The 22,582-nt window shown below is 31.1% G+C and overlaps 1 protein-coding gene across 1 annotated transcript in view; it reads right to left on the bottom strand.

Moving 5' to 3' along the window:
* The window catches only part of LOC143206550 (limbic system-associated membrane protein-like), a 95,462-nt gene extending 76,378 nt beyond the window's left edge, over positions 1-19,084 (bottom strand). The window contains exons 1-4 of the mRNA XM_076419147.1: positions 18,993-19,084; positions 15,432-15,599; positions 15,241-15,358; positions 8,230-8,437 (exon numbers count right to left, since the gene is read on the bottom strand). Coding sequence (XP_076275262.1) covers positions 8,230-8,437; positions 15,241-15,358; positions 15,432-15,599; positions 18,993-19,084 — 586 coding nt within the window. The remainder of the gene's footprint in view (positions 1-8,229; positions 8,438-15,240; positions 15,359-15,431; positions 15,600-18,992) is intronic.
* Positions 19,085-22,582: the final 3,498 nt, after the last annotated feature.

Genomic DNA, 22,582 nt, shown 5'->3' with positions numbered 1-22,582 from the left:
AATACAAGAATTGTTTTGCGTGGTCTCAGCAGGCAAACGCTAAGAACGTCATTTCGCTGAACTCATTGGAAAGTTTAAATTACCATTGGTCGACAATTCCATACGCATCACGTGACTAACCCCTGATGTCACATTCTACTGACTAATTAAATTTCAAATAAAACCAAAATTTACTTTCTCAAAACAATTTACTAATAATAAAAAATTCTATATAAATACAAATATTATACAATATCAAAAAGCTAAAATATAAGTATATAATGAATATATACAATGCATATAAATAAAAAAATAATAAAATATAAATCTACAAATAAAAAAGAATGAAATGTGGATATAAAATGGCTGCAATGTAATTGAAAATATAACATATCTCGTGGCAAATATAATCAAAATTGTCTATAGCTCTTTTTCCCGTTTTCATATCTACCAATTTAAATAAGATGTCAGATTTATTAAAGTTATTATGTATCTATATTTATATATAATAATGAATATTTATATATAATAGTGATTATATTTAAGATACAAAAATGTTGATCGTGCACAAATGCACGATGCACAAAAATGGGGTCGCAAACAAACTGAAAAAATTAATCGCGTTGTAGAAATGAGCCAATCAAATGCCTTTGTAGGAAAATTCAAATGAACCAATCAAAAAAGTGGTCTCAGAACAGACCACGCAAAACGTTTCCTGGGTTTCGCTTATTAAATTAAATCCACTATATATACTCCTTGTTTCTGTCAGTTAACTTTATGATTTACCCACTATTTCTCCTCGCCGATTATGTTTTATAACAGATGTTTGATTTTCACGGAGTAAAGACGTGTTCGGAGAGACGGTCAGTGAAACGAAACAAAAGTGCAACATCTGTGTCACAAATGCGGCGTTAAAAAAAAATCTAACAATAACATTTTAAAGACTGGTGAAAAAGTGAAGGTGCGACCGGAAAAAAAGGTCAGTACAGGAGAAAATAATTGCAAAATGCCATAAAACGTTAAGGGTCGAAAACTCAACATCTGGACCACAAATGCAGCGTAGGATAATTTGAAACATAAAAATAACGGTATTATTTCAACAATACGTAAAAAATATGGAGAAGAGTACTGCACAAAAGTAGATAAAATGGAAATATCAACATTAGGCGTATCACATATTGCAATTTTGAATGTAGAGAATACAAATAGAACCCAAAACGAACAGGTACTCTACAATTCGTGAATGAACGAAAAGTTGGCGCGGGAGAGTCTTGAAATTGCATTAACCAATATGCAAAACCAAATAAATGCCCTCCAGCTACAACTAAATAAACAAAGCTCTGAGGACAAGGACAGAACAACGAAAAACCACCAAGCGAACAAAAGCAGTCCAATTGTTACATACGAAACAGATAAAGAAGAATTGCAGAAAGAAGTAGGCTGGATAACGGTTAAAAGAAAAAAAAGAAAAGCAAATAATTCCCCAGGATCTTCGCCACAGCAAATAAAAATAAAACAAAATAATGAACAAAATAAAGAAATTAGAAAGCCCAGGCCACCCCCAATTATCCTAAGTAATGTTATCGACTTTGATTTGCTTTACAAAACACTGAGCTCCAAGTATATAATATTCAAATCAACGGTACTAAACAATGGACAAATAAAAGTCAACGCCGAATGTCGTTCACAAAAACAATAGAATGTTTAGAGTTGTTGAAAGTGCAATGGCACTCTTATGGAGACTAACAAACCAGAGACATCAAAGTTATGGCAAGAGGGCTTCTATCAACAGCTAAAAGTAAAAAAATTATCGCAGAACTAAACCAAAATGGGCTTAAATGATTAAATGCGACAAATATTTTTAAAAAAGAACTAAAATTAACAAAAGAATAATTTTAGTCCACAAGAAGCCATTACCTCTATTTATGTTAGCCTTTGAACATGATACGGACACAAAAACCATTTTTGGTATTAAAATAATTTTAGGGGTTGAAATAAAAATCGAACCTCTAAAAAAAATCGAACTTATTTAACGTTAATGGTGAAATGATTTATCCCCAAAGTATCAGTCAAAATAACCAATGTGGCACAAAGGAAGATGAAGCAACCACCAACAAATTGCTACTTAAACTAATATGAAAGCTGGACAGACAAGAAAAAATGATCGAATATTTTTCCGAAAGGATTGAAAAACTAGAAAAATGAAAAACATTAGGCCTGTGGCCCCAAAAACCCGAAATGGCAAATAAAGACATCCGAATAGCAATGTGGAATGTTAATGGAATCCTACAAGTATTCCTAGATATGCAAAAAATAGATATATGCATAATATCAAAACCCATTTAACACAAGAATCCTTTATAAAATTTAGAGAATATACATTTTATCATACCATACATCCAGCTAACACCGTAAGAGGAGGAAGTGCAATAATAATAAAAAAGAACATATCCCAGCATCAAGAACCCGGGCTCAGTACAGCAGAAAGTCAGGTAACAGCAGTAACTATCAAGCTATACAAATAAAATCAAGCAGGTACAAGTTTACAATAGCTGCCATTTATTATCCTCCAAGATACAATCAAAAAAAGGAAAATTATTTTATATCCTAAGCAACCTGGGAGAAAAATGTATAATTGGGGATGATTTCAATGTAAAAAATACTAGATGGGGATACAGAATGACAACTAAAGGCAATTAACTGCATAAAGCAGCTGCTGAACTAAGATGTAGTTACATGTCAACTGAAAAATCAACTTATTGGCCGACTGATCAAGAGAAAACCCCAGACCTGTTAGATTTCTTCATAGTAAGAAACATAACATCCGACTACATAAAGGTCGAAAAAAATTTTGAGCTAAGTTCAGATCATACGCCAGTGATTCTGACGTTGAGCGAAAATATAATAAGACAAGACAGAAATCCAATGTTAACAAACAAGAGAACAGACTAGGAAGGATTTGCTGAAGTATCGAACAAACGAATTCAACTAAATGTACCCCTCAAGACAACTGAACAATTAAATTTTGAAGTCCAAACAATACCAAAATAATAATATAATTTTGTGACATATACACAAAGTTAAATTACGAAAAAAACAAATTTAATTTGCTGACGTTAAAGTGGTCAGTTGGCAGTAGTAAAAAGAATACTACTAATAGATAAGTAGGTTTAGGTAGGTGTTAAGCTAAATTGTGTGTATATAGTAGGGTATAAAATAGTGTAGTAAATAGATTAAACAAGGTTTTTGTTTATTTTTTATAGTTATTACATCGATTAGTATACACATATTTTATTTAAAACGCTTTTGTGTTAAAAACCTAAGTTTGGCTATTTTTAACCTTTTCGTGAGTTCATTATTAACTTCTTGAAGTCGGTTCAATTGTTAAAAATATGTTTAACATTGGTTTTGCCACCTGCACAGCTAAGCATCCAAATTTGCTTAATGCTTAGCACAATTTGAACTAAAATCAAGACCAAGAATCGTGTTAAGTACGCAATAATATTTAATATCGTCCAATATTTTTAATTTATGTAATGAGCGTCATCTTATATTGCAGGAGAAATCCTACGGAAACTTTCAACTTTTAACATTGTAGGTTTACTCGGCGTACGGTTTAGACAACAGCGTCACATAAACAGTTTAGTCGCCTTGTTCGGCGCGTTTGTTCTAATCCTTTCAGCCTCGCCATTATTTCCACTCAGAAAAGTTAAGTGCTTATTTGCTTAATGTCGCAATAGGCGAACGGCAGTTTAGCTGCTCATTAGAGCGACATGGGGATAAACTCGGAATAAGTCTCGACTGTTTCACTTTTCGGTTGCAATATATCCGTCTTAATTGGCATCTACGAACTTCCTAATTACGCCCGGATATTCGGCTGGAAATTTCCTTTCATAAAGCTAATTGACATGGCGCCGGGTACCCCCCGAAAGACGGCGCCCGGTGCCGTATCCGACGCTGACGACGAGGGGGCGGCGAGCGAGACAACGCCACCCACGTGTAATGAACATCTTGACGGATCCAAGTGCTGACGAGAATGCACTAACTGGCTGCCGAGCCAAATCATCGATAACTCTAGTGCAGACTTTTCCTGTTGTCCATAAAGTCAGTGCAGTCGTCAATAGAGACATATTTTATTACAAAACAACAAACATACAACCGTCTTAATCATTTCGTATAATTATATTATCATAATTAATAGATATTACAAAGCAATCGCTAATTGTGTCTATTATAGTGATTTATAGGATTTGATGCTCGAGCGTTCTTTGGGTTTTAGGGTACTGGTGCGGTTAGATAAAGACAAAATATTCGGCGATTTATTTCGGTACAAATGGAATCTAATATTCAGAATATGCAGAAGAAATATTTATTTTTAGACGAACAGATATTAAACAATAAACAAGATCACACTATAAGAATTTAAAAAGAAAGAAATGCACGTGGCAGGGTTACCTTCAGGTGTTACGAACAGTCGACATGTCTGATCACTCTCAGAGTCAGGAACATGACAGTATACACAAAACATGGTAAAATATCATCAGCGAGATAAGCAGTGGTCGTGGTTTGTCTTGAAAGTTATCTGACAGGCACTGCGAAGATTAAAAAAATTTGTGCACAGATAACATCAAATTACAGCGGCAAAGTTAAAAATAGAACTCATCACTCACATGAGTAATACTGTTTCAGAAAACAGTACAGCGGTAGTATTCTACCAAAGTAAACATTCGTGGAATAGCTACGATTGCGAAAACCATTATAACGGAAGCCAACATTAAGCTGTGAAAGATATCATTTGCATTGTTTCCTACAAGCGGCTGGATTTATATATGGAGAACATTATAAAAAGATACCTACAGTCCGGATACTATGCCTACGCGACCAAGCTTGGGAGAAGTTTCGTTATGATTTTGGAGGGTATATCGTAGTATTCAGCTGGTGCTCTCTTTCACATCACTGGTCGGATTACTAGAATTGAGAATCTGGGCATCCTCAATGACGACTTGGTTAATTATATTATTTAGCTCTAATTTTGTTAAGAAAAAAATATTATTTTACGTACTTTACGAACGTTTTAAACAGCCGCGAAACGGAAACCTCTTATTCTATTAATATCTCGCGCTGAAGTAACGAGGCGGAGTGATTGCAATGTTAGGACGAATGAATACAACAAAGGATAGTCATATTAGGTACTAGACAGAAGAAAGCCCATATTAAAATACTAACCCATATTTAGTCAGTTTCCTTTAATTAATATATCCTATACAATGGTTATGTCTATTATAGTGAAATATATATCAAGTCTATAAACTAATTTAAAATTATTTACAGTAGATCATAGTGTTGTAGCGACCTTGAGGCATGTCGAATTTTACATAGTGAAATAACGGTCTACAAAATACCCAGAAATATAATCCCAGATGTTGAACACGGGCGGGATGCCAGCAGCGCCAACTAGAACCCGATAACGAATAGCTGGCAACTACGAGATGTTTATCTGAGATGTTATTGAAGGGTATTTCCAATCATTCAGTTCTCGACCATCGTTTGGTTTAGACGTGCCACCATCGACTGCCCAGGCCTCGTCTCCAGGTAACACCGCTGCCATCCGTTTTATCATTTGTATTTTTATATTTTTATATTACTTCAATAAATAACGGTCACATAATGTAAACACCACTGTTTCATTTCGTTTTACCTCCATTCACCGAGCCACATCATTTACCCTAAAGTGTATTAAATCACATGTGGTACATTCGTAACCAACTTCATATTGAGAAAAAAAAAGAAAGAAAAAAAGAAATATTTTCTATAGAGAAGAATAAATGTATATATAACATGTTATATCAACACTAACATGGGCAGTCAATTTGGCTCCTCACCCATGCCTATTTAAGCCGTATATTTGTATAACCGGGTGGTGTTACCATCTATAACTGTTACACTGTAGATCCACCGTTTAAAAGATTAACTTAGTCTTAATAGTAATTAAATTAAATTATTGCTAGTTATTGCACTGTGGTCTAAATTCGATCACAAACTATTAAGTTAATCATATCTCTCTCATAGCGGTATACAGGGAATCGTTTAACTTGTATTCATAGCACAATTTCAATATACGATCAGAAATGTATTTGATATATAAAAATAATGATAAGTTTAAACTACTACGCTACTGAACGTTATAACAAAGTATCATAACTAAGTTTATTTTCAAAACCTTAAAGCATCAAATATAAGTATACATAATCTTTATTTAGTTTTAAATTCTTAAACAAATAAATAGAATAATAAAGTAATACATGTTTGTATATTAAAAGAATAATGAACAAAATTAGGTAATTTATTTTGTACGATTTAGAAATTTATATTAAAGGAATGTATTATTTATAATAATTGAAGTAACTAATAATATTTCAAAACTTAGGTCTCTAAAATAAGTAATCAAAATAATTGTTACAAAGGTCAAAGAATAAAATGTCCTCATTTATGTATTCACATAGTCTTTGATTTTGGGGACTCATCTTTAGATTGCCTTCCTTCCCATATCTATTGCTTTCTTCTTTGTCTTATCTCCTTTGTAGGAACTACCAACTGATCGACAAATGATGTATTAAAATTCTAAGTAGCTAACATATTATATAATTGTTAGTATACATTGCAACATTCATTTTAACTGTTGATGTACAAATTAACGTATTTATTACCTGCAAAATTCGGTTAGTGCTTTGTTAACAATAACATTTTCTCAAAAAACCTGAAATCAACTAGAAGTTAATACCACAAAAAGGTTTAGAAAAAACTTGATAACCCTTAGAACTGTCTGTATTAGGGATGCAGAATATCGATATATCGATATTTTCTGAAAATAATATCGATACTTTTCACCGATATATTTTTGCTGGATATATCGATATATCAATATTTTTTAGCCGATATTTTTCGATATTTTTTCGGAATAAATTAAATATCATTTAAATTTTCTTATCCCCTATGTAGGAACTACAAACTGATCGACAAATGATGTATTAAAATTCTAAGTAGTTAACATATTTTATAATTGTTAGTATACTTTGCAACATTCATTTTAACTGTTGATATACAAATTAACGTATTTATTCCCTGCAATATTTGGTTAGTGCTTTGTTAACTATAACATTTTCTCAAGAAACCTAAAATCAACCAGTACCACAAAAATTTTTGGAAAAACTTGCTCACCTTTAGAACTGCCTGTATTAGGGATGCAGAATATCGATATTTTTGGCCGATTTTTTTCGGGATATATCGATATATCGATATTTTATTAACCGATATGTTTCGATATTTTTTTACTTTTAAATGTTTATCAAAAATATCACTACTTTTTAAGAGATCTAAAAATAATATATATATTTTAGGCTAGTATTTCACTATTTTTATTTTTTCTCTAAAATATCGATATAGTTTTTTGTAAAATATCGATATTTTTTGTTCTAATTGCAAAAAAATATCGATACTTTTTTTGGCTGATATATCAATATATCCATATTTTTTAAAATATCAATATATCGAAATATCAATATTTTTTTCGGTGGCCCTAGCCAGTAGGATAATAATATACTATGTTTCCAGGACAATATTTCTTATCTCTATATTATTATCTCTGATCACGTGACATCAAATTAAAATAAAACCTGATTTTGAAATTCTAAATATATTGTAAACAAAGAGGATAGACGATTGTCGTCATTCTCGAATTTTGTTAATCTATGTTGGGATGAAATTTTCGTATATGTCGGGTGTTTCTTTAAGACTCATTAAATTGTAAAAATAAATTGATTTAAGATTTCTAGCCGGCATTTTGCGGCAGAAGGTTGCCAGATTTTGAATTTAAAAATTACGCGTTTGGACTATGGAGTTGATTTACGTACAACAGAAATGACGATTGATCCACCGTACAAGAGTTTGAACTAGCAGCGCGTCGTCCAGGTCCTAAAATATTTCTTTATGTATTTTGTGTCACCAATCTGACGGCTATTCCTGGTTGCTTAATTTAGGCCTATTTTGTTTTAATAGAATTTATATATTTTTTGCGCATATTATACCAAAACTTTAGGCCTGAATTTATTCCTCGATATAAGCTTTAACCGGGCCAAATTTCACACCTCTATGTTCCTCAAAATGGAAGGCACAATTTTCGTTAGCATCAAATTAATATATAGCAGAGGATGATATATTAGGAGCTCTTAAACATTTCTCTTTGTTACTTACCAACAACATCTAGATATCCCACTTGGCTTTTCATCGGATCAGTATTGATCTGACACATATACCAACCCTTGTCGGTGGCCTTGATCTCTCGGATGTGCAGGAACCACGTCTTGTGCTCGCTGTGGGTGACGCCGATGCGATGATTCTTCGTTATCACGTGATTGTGAATGGTCAGTATGGTTTGCGTGTCGACTCTGAGCCAGGCTACCTGAAATTGAACGTTATTGAATAAGAAAACAGATATTTGCATTTTGCCTTGTTTTTATCAGAGACGGATTTTAGTTTTTTTTTCTTAACTTGCCTAAAAATAACTAGTCGAAATAATAACTATTATCTAAATATTTTTCTGTGTAAGGTGTTTATAAGATAAATAGTTATAACTTATTGTTGATCACATTTGTTATGCAATAAGTGATTATAATCATAGAGTAATAGAGATGCAACTCAATAAGGAACTCTGGCGCAAGGACTCTCAGAGGGAGCCATAATGGGCCATTTAAGTAATTTGATTGGTCAATTTATATCTCTATTATAGGCACCTGTAAGAAAAATAATTTTCTCTGAAGACATTTGATTAGCTCATTAGTAATGTTTGGCACGTGACAGCCTTGACGTCATGTTTAATTAATCAATGAAATTTAAATAAAAAACAATTTTTTATTATATGTATATTATTATATTTATACATAACAATTATAGGAACATCTGGACTGAAGTTATAGAGTCAAGTAATTAACAGTAAGAATGAAAAGAAAGAAGGATACTGGCTGAATTAATACCAACTTTACCATTACTTTCTGGAGTTTGTTCAAATGTCGATGATACTTGCTTCCAACACCCTGGTTGTGGGCCTGAAACGATGGAAATAGGCACTACAAATATAGTCAGACATTTAGAAATTAATGATAACAATTATGAACAGAAATGTGACTGACTCCTTCAATTTATCTTCTATATAATTTTGATTTTGATCCACTTCCATTTGTATTTTGCCATATTCTGGGCTCGTGGTATTATTTTCACCATCACTAAATTATTCATAAGTATTTAAAGAAAAGTTTAAATATATCACAAAAATGTCTCACACGGTAACGTTCATAAATCTGCTTCATGTTTAACCCAACCAGTTTAGAATTTCTTCTACTCATTTCTTAAAGATCGCATTCTTAACAGAAAATGATTCTGCATTTCCTCACTATCTGTGCATCTGGATACACAACACTTCCTAGAACGGGAATGCATTTCAACTACCGACTTGTATATAGTAATAAAATAAAATAATAATTTAATGTATAAACGTTATAAAAAGTTAACCACATTGCTCTCGATATAGGGCACATTGAAAATAGCATGCAAAATAAACAAACCATAGAACCAAATGAACCAATCAGATTCCGTCGCGGCTCTTAACATAGCGACTAAAACAAGTAATATGTTAAACGTAGAGACATCTACATGTTGGACGTCGCGAAACATTTCGCCAAAATTTCCTGTGAAGTTAAATCTCTATTTCTCTATGATTATAATCCTTACAATTGATACATGCTAGTATTTTTTACCCTTTACATTCTAGTATATAAAATACTAATTTACAATATATCAGAAAATTCATATCGTATCTAATATATTATATAAAACTGACACTATATCTAAGGTATAAGTAGGTCCTAGACCACTTCCTTTATTCCTTTCTTCCTTTATATATATATATATATATATATATATATATATATATATATATATATATATATATATATATATATATTCCTTTATTTGTATAATCCTCTAGTTAAACAATTAGAGGAACTTTTATATATGATATAAAAGATAGTTTATACAGTATTCAGCCAGTAAATTAGTCTATTGTACAAATTTTATTACTATCCTGTGTCCCAGAAGGAGATAACTTTTCCATAAAATTACTGTTTCGAATTGCTTAATTATTTTCAATGTTTAATTACAATAATATAGTATAGTTCCTCTCTTTGACGTGCTATCAAACTTAACCTTTGTTCTTTACTGATATTATATAAGTTTTCAAGGAATAATTTAAGATGATTATGCGGATGAAGAGTCATCGCACACTTAAGAATTTTGAACTTATTCACAAATAAAACAAAAAAACTTCACAAATTCTTCAAACTCTACTCACTTTTCTTGGTACTCGATTATTCGATGCTGCAATCAAATATCAACTTACGAATTCCAGGACCAGCTAAAATCGCTTGTTTCAGCTTTTTAAGATAAGTTTATATAAGGTTCGCGTTTACAGTTTCATAATTTTTTATGATTTTTGGTAGTTTGTTGCAAATAATAATATATTGTATATCAATATAGCAGCATTTTAGAATAGCATTTGATGTTTTTCAGGATTGTTAATGTAATAGTAATAGGTTAAAAAGATTAAAATTGTGAATGATACGGTGTAATGAATAGGTAATATTTCGATCACTTTCTCGATTTTTGTTAGAAAAAAATTCCGTTCAATAAAAATAGCAATTAACATATTAAAATACGATAAAACATTTGTGGGGTACCATTCCATTCCATAGAAAAAATCCATTCCTTTTTACAGATCCAGAAAACATTCAAATATAAAAGTAATTCTACTGCGTTTAGTATGAAATTATGAATTGCATATTAATAGTATTCAGTAACTATTTTTTGCTTTTCTTGTTTAAAGTTAGTACGCGAAGAAATATATACATCTTCGTCTAGTTTATACTACCGCTGGAAAATATAAATAGATATAAAATTAACTAGTCCAAGCAGTTATCTCCGTCCTTTCCTCTCTCACAACTTATACAGAAAAGGGTTCGTACATCTTCGTTTGACATGAAAATAGTAAACACTAGTTTTGTTGACTATCGATAGTTTTCTGACTCTCGACTGTTTGGATTGTTTTCAGTTGATAGTTCCCAACGCTAATTATATCCAATTCCGTGAATGGGCAGCATCGTTAGAAGGTTCTTCCGACAATTATTTCCGTTAAAATAAAACAGATTTAAAGTAAACTGAAAATTTTTATTTTAAAACTTATGCTTGCTTTTTGGATCTTGTTCAGTGTAATAGATCTATATTATCACCGAATGTAGGTATTGTAATTCAACCTAATTTAAGTATATAACTAGCAAATCCACGACATAGCCTAGGACACTACGTTAAAGGTGTTTCGGATATATTTGTTCATTTTGTTTAGTTCATATATTAACCCTTCGTACCAAACTTTATCAAAGGTTTGTGGTATGTCTAAGAACTGCAGAACATATTCGTGTGTCTTTCAAAGAACTTTAATGATATCCGTTTTTCTACAGACCTGGTTTATTGTCGAATGTTTTTTTCTGAAGCCAAGCTGATTGTCTGGGATTAGATTATTAGGTTTTTTTGTTGTTGTTCACTTCAAAATCTCTTGAGTAATATATTCTCAGAAATTTCAATACTGTTATTAATAGATAAATAGATATATAGAAATTAATATTATTCGTTTTTTTTTACTGGAACTCAAATGTATTCTTATCTCCTTTTTTAGTTCTTTTGTCACAACTGGTTTATGAGTTTCGGATTTTAAGTTATCACCATTAATTTTGGTGGAATTCATCAATTCTCAGTGGAAAGTATATATTTTAAATGAGTAATCAAGAGTACGGTATATGACCGCGCTCAAGTATTTCAATCCAGCTCATGTAAAGAGGATAGACAGAGAAAACTCAGGACCTAAAAATGGAAGCTGCTATTCTTCCTAAAACGTCGTCATAAAATTATATGTTAGCAATGTTAAATTCCCGACTTGGAAGACCCTTTTGATAAAAACATTATTGATTTTCCAAAAAATCTTGGAATTGATAAATCTTTAAGATGTTTGAACTTTAGAAAAGTGTCTTTCTACTGTTATAATGGCCAATGCGTGGAGCTCTTATACACTTTAAACTATTATTCAAGTATTTATTTTGGTACAATATTTTCCAAAATACTGTAGGCATGTCAACTTCGAAATGCGAATGAGTTTATTCACATATCATTTTTAGAACAATAAAAAGACAAACTTAGTAGCGCTATCTTAAAAAAAAAACGCAGAATCAAATATAATTTGCTGTTCTTATTTTTCGTTTGAATCGTCAATTGAAATATAATTTGATTCTCCATTAGAAGTTTCTATGAACCTTAACTCCTCTTGATCTAATTTGTTAACTTCATAAATAAAGTTCTCAACTAATTCATATAAGTCAATGAACCTCTATTACAGAAATATATTAGATATATTTCATTATATTATCGCTCGAGCAAAATTTGTTAAATTTCACTTTATCATATTTAGTAAAAATCTGTGTTTCGGTCCTGTCTCCTAGAAATAATGTCAGATACTATCAAACACACCCCCATTAAATAAAGTTTTACTCTAATTTTATTGTTATTTATATTTCCTGTCGGTCGAGGCGAAACAAAAAAAAACGAACTGCAGAAATCTGAAAATTTCCATCTGTTTGTTTTATTTCTTTTACGCATGATATTGTCGCGTTTTCCCATATCCGAAGCCATTAAATTACAATATTTTGTTTGAGTTTACATTCTAGGCGTCTAATGGAAAATGCCTTTTCTATTTCTAGTTTTCGAATATGACATGGTACCGATGTGTAAACGAGATATGTGGGATTTATGGATGCGATCTGCTGAGATTGATGCCTTTTGTTTTTAATTAATGGGACTTTAATAAGTTAACTAGCACTATATATCCAATAAGAAGCGAGTCAAAAATATTTAATTTTTGTAAAAATATAACCAAAATTTTAAAATTGAATTTAAATTAAGTTAAAAATATCCAACATAAAGAAAGCTGTGATAACAATAGTGTTAAACTATATTAATAATTCCATCTCGTCTTTGCGATTATGTGAATACGTGAATCCAAATTTTACTAAAAGGGACATCTACTACTATACGAAAGATGGTATCCGTTGGGAAAGAATATTTATTTAAATGCCACTTCAACTGCCAATGACTATTCTAAGGGCAAATAGTACTATAATTTTGTTTCAACAAGTTGTCTTATAACAAGCGATGATTACACTCTTCTGATACACTATATTTTCATACCCTTAGTGTCACAATATATCGTTATTTTGAAGATCTCTGATATGATATTGTTTCTACTCAAATTTCCATGGTACGCTGCAACGGAGTGGTCTCCCAAACTTTGGTGACTCCTAATTCCAATAGTCTGCGGCTAGGAAACTGAGCTACTACTATCCGCCAATGGTGGCCATTCACATTGAACTGCAAGGTTCTGTTATTTCCTAATTCCAGTACACTATATTAATTCATGGCATCTTAAGTTACTCTTTAGTAGCTTTATTCTCTGAATTGTAATGCATGTGCCGGAATTCAACGGATTAGGGGTATTTTTTAAAGCTTGAGCGTTTCATACTAAAGTAGTTTATGGGTAGGGGTCACTGGGCACATTAAATCGACTTTTGTGATCTTACAGCTTCAGCTATACCCAGAAACGCTTTGAATAATAGGAATAGTTTATGGTCAAGATAGACACACTTCAGCAAAATGAGATATAATAGAAATGAAGTTACTTCAGCGGGCTTGATTAAAAAACTACATAAAATAATAGGAACTATAAGGAAATACAAGCACTAATACGCAAATTTATTTGTTATATAATTACTTTAATTCATATTTAAAATGGAATTGTTGAAATGACAACGTGGAAACACATTTTATGTGATTTCATTATTTCAATAAATTCTAAATCAAACTGATTTTATGGGTATTATAATAGAGTTAATGTACCTATGTAAGCACGTAATGTAACAAATATGATCAAATAGATTATTTTATATAATAACATCGTTATTTTCAATATTATTTTCAGCAACTCAGTTAATAATACACAGATAAAGCAAAAAATAGGTTGCTATGTAATGCCTGAAATTGTTAGTACAAAAGTTAAAAGCAAAAATCTGAATTAGAACTAATAAATTTTATATAGCGTTTCTAGTGTTTTGTTAAAGCGTTAAATCTATTGATCAAAATGTGAACTAACAATGTAGACAACAAAACTTAACTGATAAACTCGATGATTTCAATATTTATCTATATAAAATCATCTACATATATTCTCTACATCGGTTACCTATTCAATATTATAGATGTCAATGGTAAAAACGACTTGTAGGAGCAAAAAACTTCGAAGGCAACGAATTGAAAGATATTTTAGACGAAACCCCAACTTAAGCACTTAACGAAATAAGATTTTGATTTGATTTGATATTGGTAATATGTTGATATAAAAGAGTGGAAAATGGTTACCACACGAGGTGACTGAAGATCTCATTTCGGACCATCTCAACAACAGGTTTTCATTACTTTACAGGCGAACAAAGAAAAGTTCTTTGTAGCATATTATGACAGGCATTGAAAAGTTAACCTACTACGATAATTTCAAGCATTCATTTTCTCAAAAAGTTGTTCTAGGGAGCTATCTGTATCAATATCGGAGCAAAATATTAATAGCCATAAAGTACTGTTGCGCATATGGTCGTATTAGCAAAGTCTAGTGTATTACGAGTTACTGAACTGAAATTATTTCAAAGGATATCTACCGATATTAGTTGAACAGATTTAACAACGTATCATTTAAAAAAATACCAGAGATATCGAGTAACAATAACAAGATTTGAAGGACCTAACCTATGTTGCAGCTCGAATGAGGCTTTCCGTAGTACCCAATGTACTCACTAGAAATAGCGCCTTCTTATTACCACTTGTTCAAAGAGATGCAAAATTGTTTGATTAGCAAGAGCCTTCGAAATGACGATGAAGGATAAAAATGTATCGATAATTAGATAACTGAAAACCCTATATAATTTTTTGGTCACAGTATTTCCACAAAATTAATATATATTGTGCCAAGACTTAATTAAGCTAGCATATTATAAAATCAAATTAGCCTAACCTACTTATTAAAACCAAAAGAGTTATTTTACATAAGTGAAACAAACTTACCTTAAAATTTCCTAAATCTTCTACTAGACATGTAAGTATCGCTTCCCTACCAACCGCTGCAGTAACATTCGTTATGGGTGCAGTAAATCTCGGGTTTTCTGCAATACATAAAACAACACTATCAAAAGGGTATAAAAACGGAACCGCAAAATAATATAAAAGGAACGGAACGTCGATTAAAAGTTTATCACGTGTCTAAGAGGTGAGGGCGGTCGACGATGGGGAGGTGCGCAGCGGGAATTTTCCCGTGCAGGAAACCGTTTGAAATTTGCGTGATTACTAAATCTGGAATAATGGCTTCGACGAAAATAGTTTCGACGAGCACGGGGAAGCGACCGACTGCTTTCGAACTGCTGATTCTGATCATATGGTGCTCCATTATTTAAAGCATTGACGGGTCTGTCGTGTTCATTTGTATATGTCAGAATCCAAACAAATCAATTTACCTTTATTTCGTTCTATTGAAAAACATTACATAAAACACTACGGTGTTCAGTAAGGCCCGGAATATATATGGAAAACAGATTTATAGCTGCAAAAATGCCCAATTTATATAAATACAATTCATATATTTCGCGTCTTGATAAAATATTGCTTTTTGAAGCGAAAACATATAGTTGAAGCAAAAACTTGGCTTGATGCCGAGTTTCCGGACATTGCCCCAGGAAAATCAACCATCACGAATTGGTATGCTAAGTTTAGACGTGGTGAAATGAGCACCGAAGACGAGGCGAGCGCTAAATATATCAACTGAACGTGTACATCATATCGTTCACGAAAATTTGGGTACGAGAAAGCTCCGTGCAAAGTGGGTGTCTCGCAAGCTCACTTTTAACCAAAAACAACGACGAGTTGACGATTTAAAGCAGTGTTTGAAGTTGATCAATCGTAATAAACCCGAGTTTTTGCGTCGACATATGACAATGGATGAAACATGGCTCCATCATTTCACTTCGAAGTCCAATCGACAGTCATCCGAGTGGAGTGCACACGATGAGTACGCTTCAAAGCGTGGCAAAACGCAAGAGTCGACTGGCAAGTTTATGGCGTCTGTATTTGGGATGCGCATGGAATAATTTTCATTGACTACTTTGGAAAAGGAAGGACCATCAGCAGCACTACATAGCGTTGTTGGACCATCTGAAGGACAAAATCGCCGAAAGACGGCCGCACTTGATGAAAAAGAAAGTGCTGCTTCACCAAGACAATGCACCGTGTTACAAATCAGTGAAAACGATGGCAGATCTGAAAACGACCATTTCCTGTTCTCAGATCTCAAAAATTTTCGTCAAATAAAGAGGTGATCGCCGAAACTGATATATATATATATATATATATATATATATATATATATATATATATATATATATATATATATATATATATATATATATATATATATATATATATTTATGGTTGAAAAAGACAGAATTATTTCACTATAGAGCTTCTGATACTTTTACTCAAAAACCGAACCAGATAAGCCAGGAGCTTCTGTTGAAACTGTACTCCATTAAAAGAGTGCAAAGCTCAACCGAAACAAATGGTAGTCGAACATTCGAGAGATCTATCCTGCCAATATCTTTAAATTTTAGCAGAGCGACAAAATATATGTGTGTGACTGACAAAATATAGTAATTGTTGGGAAATATCAAAGTCGAATTTGGTTTAGCCAGGTTCAAAGAGCTCACGGTAAAAAATTTATATATATATATATATATATATATATATATATATATATATATATAATTTTTATGCTTTATAGATATATTTATTTTTATATTATATTTATACTTTGTAAATAAATTTACATTATAAATTTACATTTATTTTTATAGATTATATTTATATTTATTTATTTTTAATTATTATATTTATAAGAAAATGTTTTTTTTTATTTAAATTTCATTAGTCAGTCAAACACGATGTCAAGGCTGTCACGTGCCAAACATTACTAATGAGCCAACCAAATGTCTTCAGAGTAAAATATTTTTCTTACAGGTGCCTATAATGGAGATTTAAATTGACCAATCAAATTACTTGAACGGCCCATTATGGGTCCCTCTGGATGTTGGACAAAGCAAAACTTTGCGCCCCTATTGAGTTGCATCTCTGTTACTATATGGTATAATTAAAATTCCTAAAAAAACGGAATATAATTTTGGATTCGCTGAAAAGAGAGTACGTACCTTAATGTTAATTATATTCAAGACAAAATGTATAAAATGTATAAGAACGGTGTCTAGTTTTGCTTTTAACATAAATATAATTTTAAAGTTATTTCTGAGATAACTCTTAGTATGGAAAGTATTCATAGAAAACTTAGAGGTATGTAGCTCTTTGATGTCTATAAGTCATCAATTAAAACACTGTTAAAGGCAGATAATAAAATTAAGCGAGACTTGTTATTTCAATTTGTGTACAGACATAGCTATTTTGAAATGGAACATTAGGGCTCTCTTGGAAAAACGCTAATAAAAAATGTACAGAAAACAAAAAATGAGGAAAAATTAAAAAGAATAACATTTGATAAAATTTTGTAAATCATTATATTTTTTAATACTTTATAATTTATTGCATATCTACTGTTCTTCATGCTAGAAGGTATAGGTATCCACCAAAAAGATCGCAACAAGTGGTTGGCAAAGGCTGTAATTCAGAAATGGCTTATAAATCAAAGAGTGAATTATTTCAAATTGTTACTTGGTAAATATAAATTAATTATTTAATTGTGTTTTGATGTAATTTATTTTTTAGTAATGAGAGATCAGAATGAGGGATGAGAGAGATCAGTTAGTAACAATTATATAATGGAAGAATACAGTGTAATGCACATAGAGTAATAGAAGAAACTAAGAAGCAATTTATAGATAGAATAATTTGACAAGAAAACACAGCAAAGAAACACAATAGCTAAACATTAAAAGGTAAATATGTTCTTTAATGAATATAAAATACATTACTTAGGTATAATTATAAAGTAGACGGATTAAGACTCCATGGTATACCATAGGTGGTTTAGAAAAGAGCTCAATATAAATAAAATAAAATAATTCTGGCTTTTGCGTGGGTGTTTAATTAACTGTAGTTTAAGTCCTTCGATAATATATCCATTAGATTTAGTACAATGTTAAAATACATTTTATTTTATAACATTTGGTTTTCATTATTTTATTTATATTAGAATGTTGTTATATGCTATTTAGCTACTAAATCGTGTAGAATGTGAAAGTTAAATGCACCAACATTGCGACGTTTTGACATCATGCAACGAGATAACGTGGATTCACTGCTACTTTGGACATATTATACGGCTGACGTCGAAAATACTGCCAAATTTAATTTATAAAATCGTAAAATTAGTTTGAAACTTGCAACGGACTTTTTCTCCTCATTTTACTCCAGGCAGAAGAGAATTAAAAATAGGCAGATTGTTGATTGATGCGTCGAATCATAGTCAGTAATCCAGTCAGCCTGTAAAATTTGATTAGTGTTTGTGCTGGTCAACATTGTAGATGTAGCATTAATAGTCAAAAAGCATCCAACAAATAAATAACCCTCTATTTAAACCGTCAAATAACATAGCAACGAGATAGCAATAATCTTCTGTATTTAGCACTATTTTAACGGCAGACTCCGGGCGCCTAAGCCGGCAGAGATTTTCTTGATGCATACTTTAAAATCGAAAAGAGGACCGCAACCGGAAAAACTGTAATAACTTCCTCAAAAGCGGACGGAACAAACGAAAATACAGTCTCCATCTCCGGAACCGTTTTGGAGGCCTTTTATTTCGCTTATCTGGTAATGTTTTGGGCTCTTTATAGTGGCGCTTATCCGTGCCCATTGTGCGAAGGGGAATAATCGAGACTAGGCAATAATAGAAGCGAGATGCGATTTCGCCGTTATTAACTGACATCGTCGGGAGAACGGCCGTTGCTCCATCAATGGTGGAAACGTTTAAAAGTACGGATAGATGACCTACTTTACGGGTCTGAGTTGGCTTGTTTAGTTCGCAACGGATCGAGGTATACAATCATGCTTTCATGTAACGGTTCTTTGTTTTTATTGTATCATTATTATAGCCGTTTAATGCAAGTATTATTGAACAGTAGTCTGTCTACGACAATTTCAAAGCCTATTGTTTTTCTTAATAAATATCACATTCATTATATAACAATAATAAATATTATTAGGTGTACAAACAGGTTTACTCTATTCAAGAGAATAGAACTTCACCAATTATGTAATGTAGAAACATAAACATCTGCACATATAACATAATATAATAAGATTGGACTTTAGAAACACACGATAACGCTGGCTCAATAAATGTAGAGGTCCTCTAGAGTACTCTTAAAGGCACTAGTAGTCAAAATTCGACCACAAATTACAAGTTACAATAATTTAAAAATGATATGTTATTAAAACTCGTTTTCACAGTATTTTCAATATAATAAAAGAAATGTTTTTGATATATAACATTAATTAAAATAATAAATGTCCGTATGTTAAAACAATCTCAAATAACTAATACAAGAACTAACATTCACTGACCTTTTTTAAATTGCATTTAATTAAAATGAACTTCTATTAGGTATTAATAATCAACAAAGCATTGATAAGTTTAAATTACTACACCATTGAACATTATAACAAAGTGTCGTAAGCATTATTTTCAGAACTATAACTACTTCAAAGCATGAAGTATAATTACTAACGATCTTTCTTTGCTTTTATGTTATAAACATAAATATACAGCAATAAATGAAGTTATATATTTAATATATAAAACATGTTTTTATACTAAAACAGATAATATATGAATAAAATAATTAATATTTGGATATTTGGCTTTAGTATATACATTAAAACAATATCATACTAAATTATGTAATCTATATTTTAAAATTTAGAAATGTAAATTAAAGAAATGTATTTCCAATCATTAAATTAACTATTTATTTTTCAAAACTAACTTCAATTAATACAAAGAATAAAATGCCATACAGTCACATATCTTATCGCATTAAACATCTTAATATTTATCACTGCTAAAAACTGTTTACTGTTAATGATTCATAATTTCTTCTATTTACCCTATGTATCCATCTATGCAAATTATGCATTTAGTTTCATTTTAACTTCTGAATATTTTCATTACTTCATTTATGTATTTGTTACTGTATGTTTATGTTATTGTATTTATGTTGTATTGCGAAAACAATAAATACAGACCGATTAAAAGAATATTTTCGTTGCTTACATTTAAATTTGCCTTCTATGGATTTTGTTATACTACTTTCTAATTGGTTTTAAGTCCCGCGTGGGAACTAACAACTCATCAACAAATTAAGAAATAAAATTCCATGAAGCTGTTTATCATTGTTAACATTCTTTGTAATATTCATTTTAACTTTTTATGAAATTAACGTGTTCATTACCTGCAATATTCGGTTAGTAGTTAAGAAATGCATTTACAGAAACCTGAACTGAATCAGAAGTTAGTAGCACTAAAATTTATAGAAAAAGTTTAATAATTTCAACCTCTGGAGTACCAGAGGTTGTTAAGCATTGCTACATTGCGTCTGTTATCCAAAAGGTTAACTTTCCAATCAAATTCTTGAAGTAACTTTTCATTAGGCAAACTGATCTAAACCATTGCACAATAGTTTCATTCAGTTCAGATCATTTAGTTGTCTCTAGCATCATTAAATTAGTACGCAGTCAATAAAACTGTTCTTAGAAGTCTCATTATATAATACAATTCAGGAAACGTGTTCTACTTCCACAATTATTCAGAGTGAGGGCGATTACAGCCGACAATAGAATCATAAAAAATCATAAAGAATTACAATTACTGGCTTTCCTCTGAAATTCTAATTTATAAAAAATGTGATTAATAGAGTTGAAAACCTAATAGTTATCAAAATATATTGAAGCCGCATTTTAATTTAACACTAACAATTAGCAGGAAACTTTTTCCTTGGCATTTTTTATAATCTTGACACTTAAAATCCGGACCTATTATTGGCATAATTGATCTAAATTATTTCTACTGTCACTTAAACTACTCCATAGGTTTAACCAGACTTATGCTCCATGATTTTTTAGGGTTATTTCGCTATAAAATGATTTTGGAAGTATATTTGTAGACATAATTTTCAATCTCATTAGCTAATCTTCAGTAATTTAATAACCTCTGGAGTTACCTCTGTTACGATGATATACTATGTATTCAAAACCGTATCAAGTACTATCAGTTCTTAAGCACGAACAATTTTTCTTAACTGTTCTGTCTTCACCGGATATAAAATTAAATAAAAACTTATTTCGAATATCTAAATAAGTTTACGTGGCCATACTATTCTTAATCCTTTTCTATTCAAACTTGGTGGCAAATGCGACTTAGTGTAACATTTCTTACAATGGCAAAAAAAGAAATCCTTATATTACACGTTGAAGGTGACTAAAAAGTTAGCATATTACTATTAAGTTAGTTCCGGAAAAATAATTACAAACTGGAGCGAGATCTGTATTTTAGTGGGCTTAGGAGGATATATGGTATACCAATTTGAATGCTTCAAATAAATAATTATTCAAGAAACTTCAAAACCTGACTAACGTATTTTGTTTGAATTTTTTTGCTAAAATTCTATCACAACTAAAATATAGATTTTATTGCCTGAACAAGACAATTTTCAGCCATGAAAAACAATAAGCATTTTAAATATTGTCGAATTTAAGATACTGTGTAAAGTATCGAATAATTTCTGTCGCTTGATAAAAGAAATGCAATATAAAATACGATGTTATGATCGATGCCTATTATGACAATTTCCTGAAATTTACAGTATTCTTATTACATATGACGCCACCAAATTTCTTGCTTATTCACTTATACTAACTATAGTAATAAATAATTCTATTAGAGCTTTTTGGGTAAAAGAAAATATCCTATAATAAATACAAAATATCGAGACCAATAGCGCCACCTATTTTCGAGAATATTTTCAAATATTCGAACCGTATATTTGTTATATTAAACCATATTAATCCAGTCACCAAAATAATCTTGTTGTTGTATCTAATAGACCCAATAATAAACCCAATTTAAAACACAATATCATTAGCTAGATGATATTAATTTCAATAAATAAGGAAAGATAGCTATTAAAACATTTAAATCGCTATTTATTTAATAATGGCTGGTATAATTAATATAGAGTACTTGTTGAAACTCCTCGAAGGCCTCAAAGAAAAGGTTTAAGGGACCAAAGCAAACCCGATGCAAACTATAAAAAGCCATTTAATATTTGATATTGCAGTTTCTGAAAAGGTTTCG

Source organism: Rhynchophorus ferrugineus, unplaced genomic scaffold (genome assembly GCF_030347505.1).
Source record: "Rhynchophorus ferrugineus isolate W39M unplaced genomic scaffold, kcgeb_rfMv2 rfM1, whole genome shotgun sequence".
Taxonomy (NCBI): domain Eukaryota; kingdom Metazoa; phylum Arthropoda; class Insecta; order Coleoptera; family Curculionidae; genus Rhynchophorus; species Rhynchophorus ferrugineus.
This window is presented reverse-complemented; position numbering and strand designations above follow the sequence as displayed.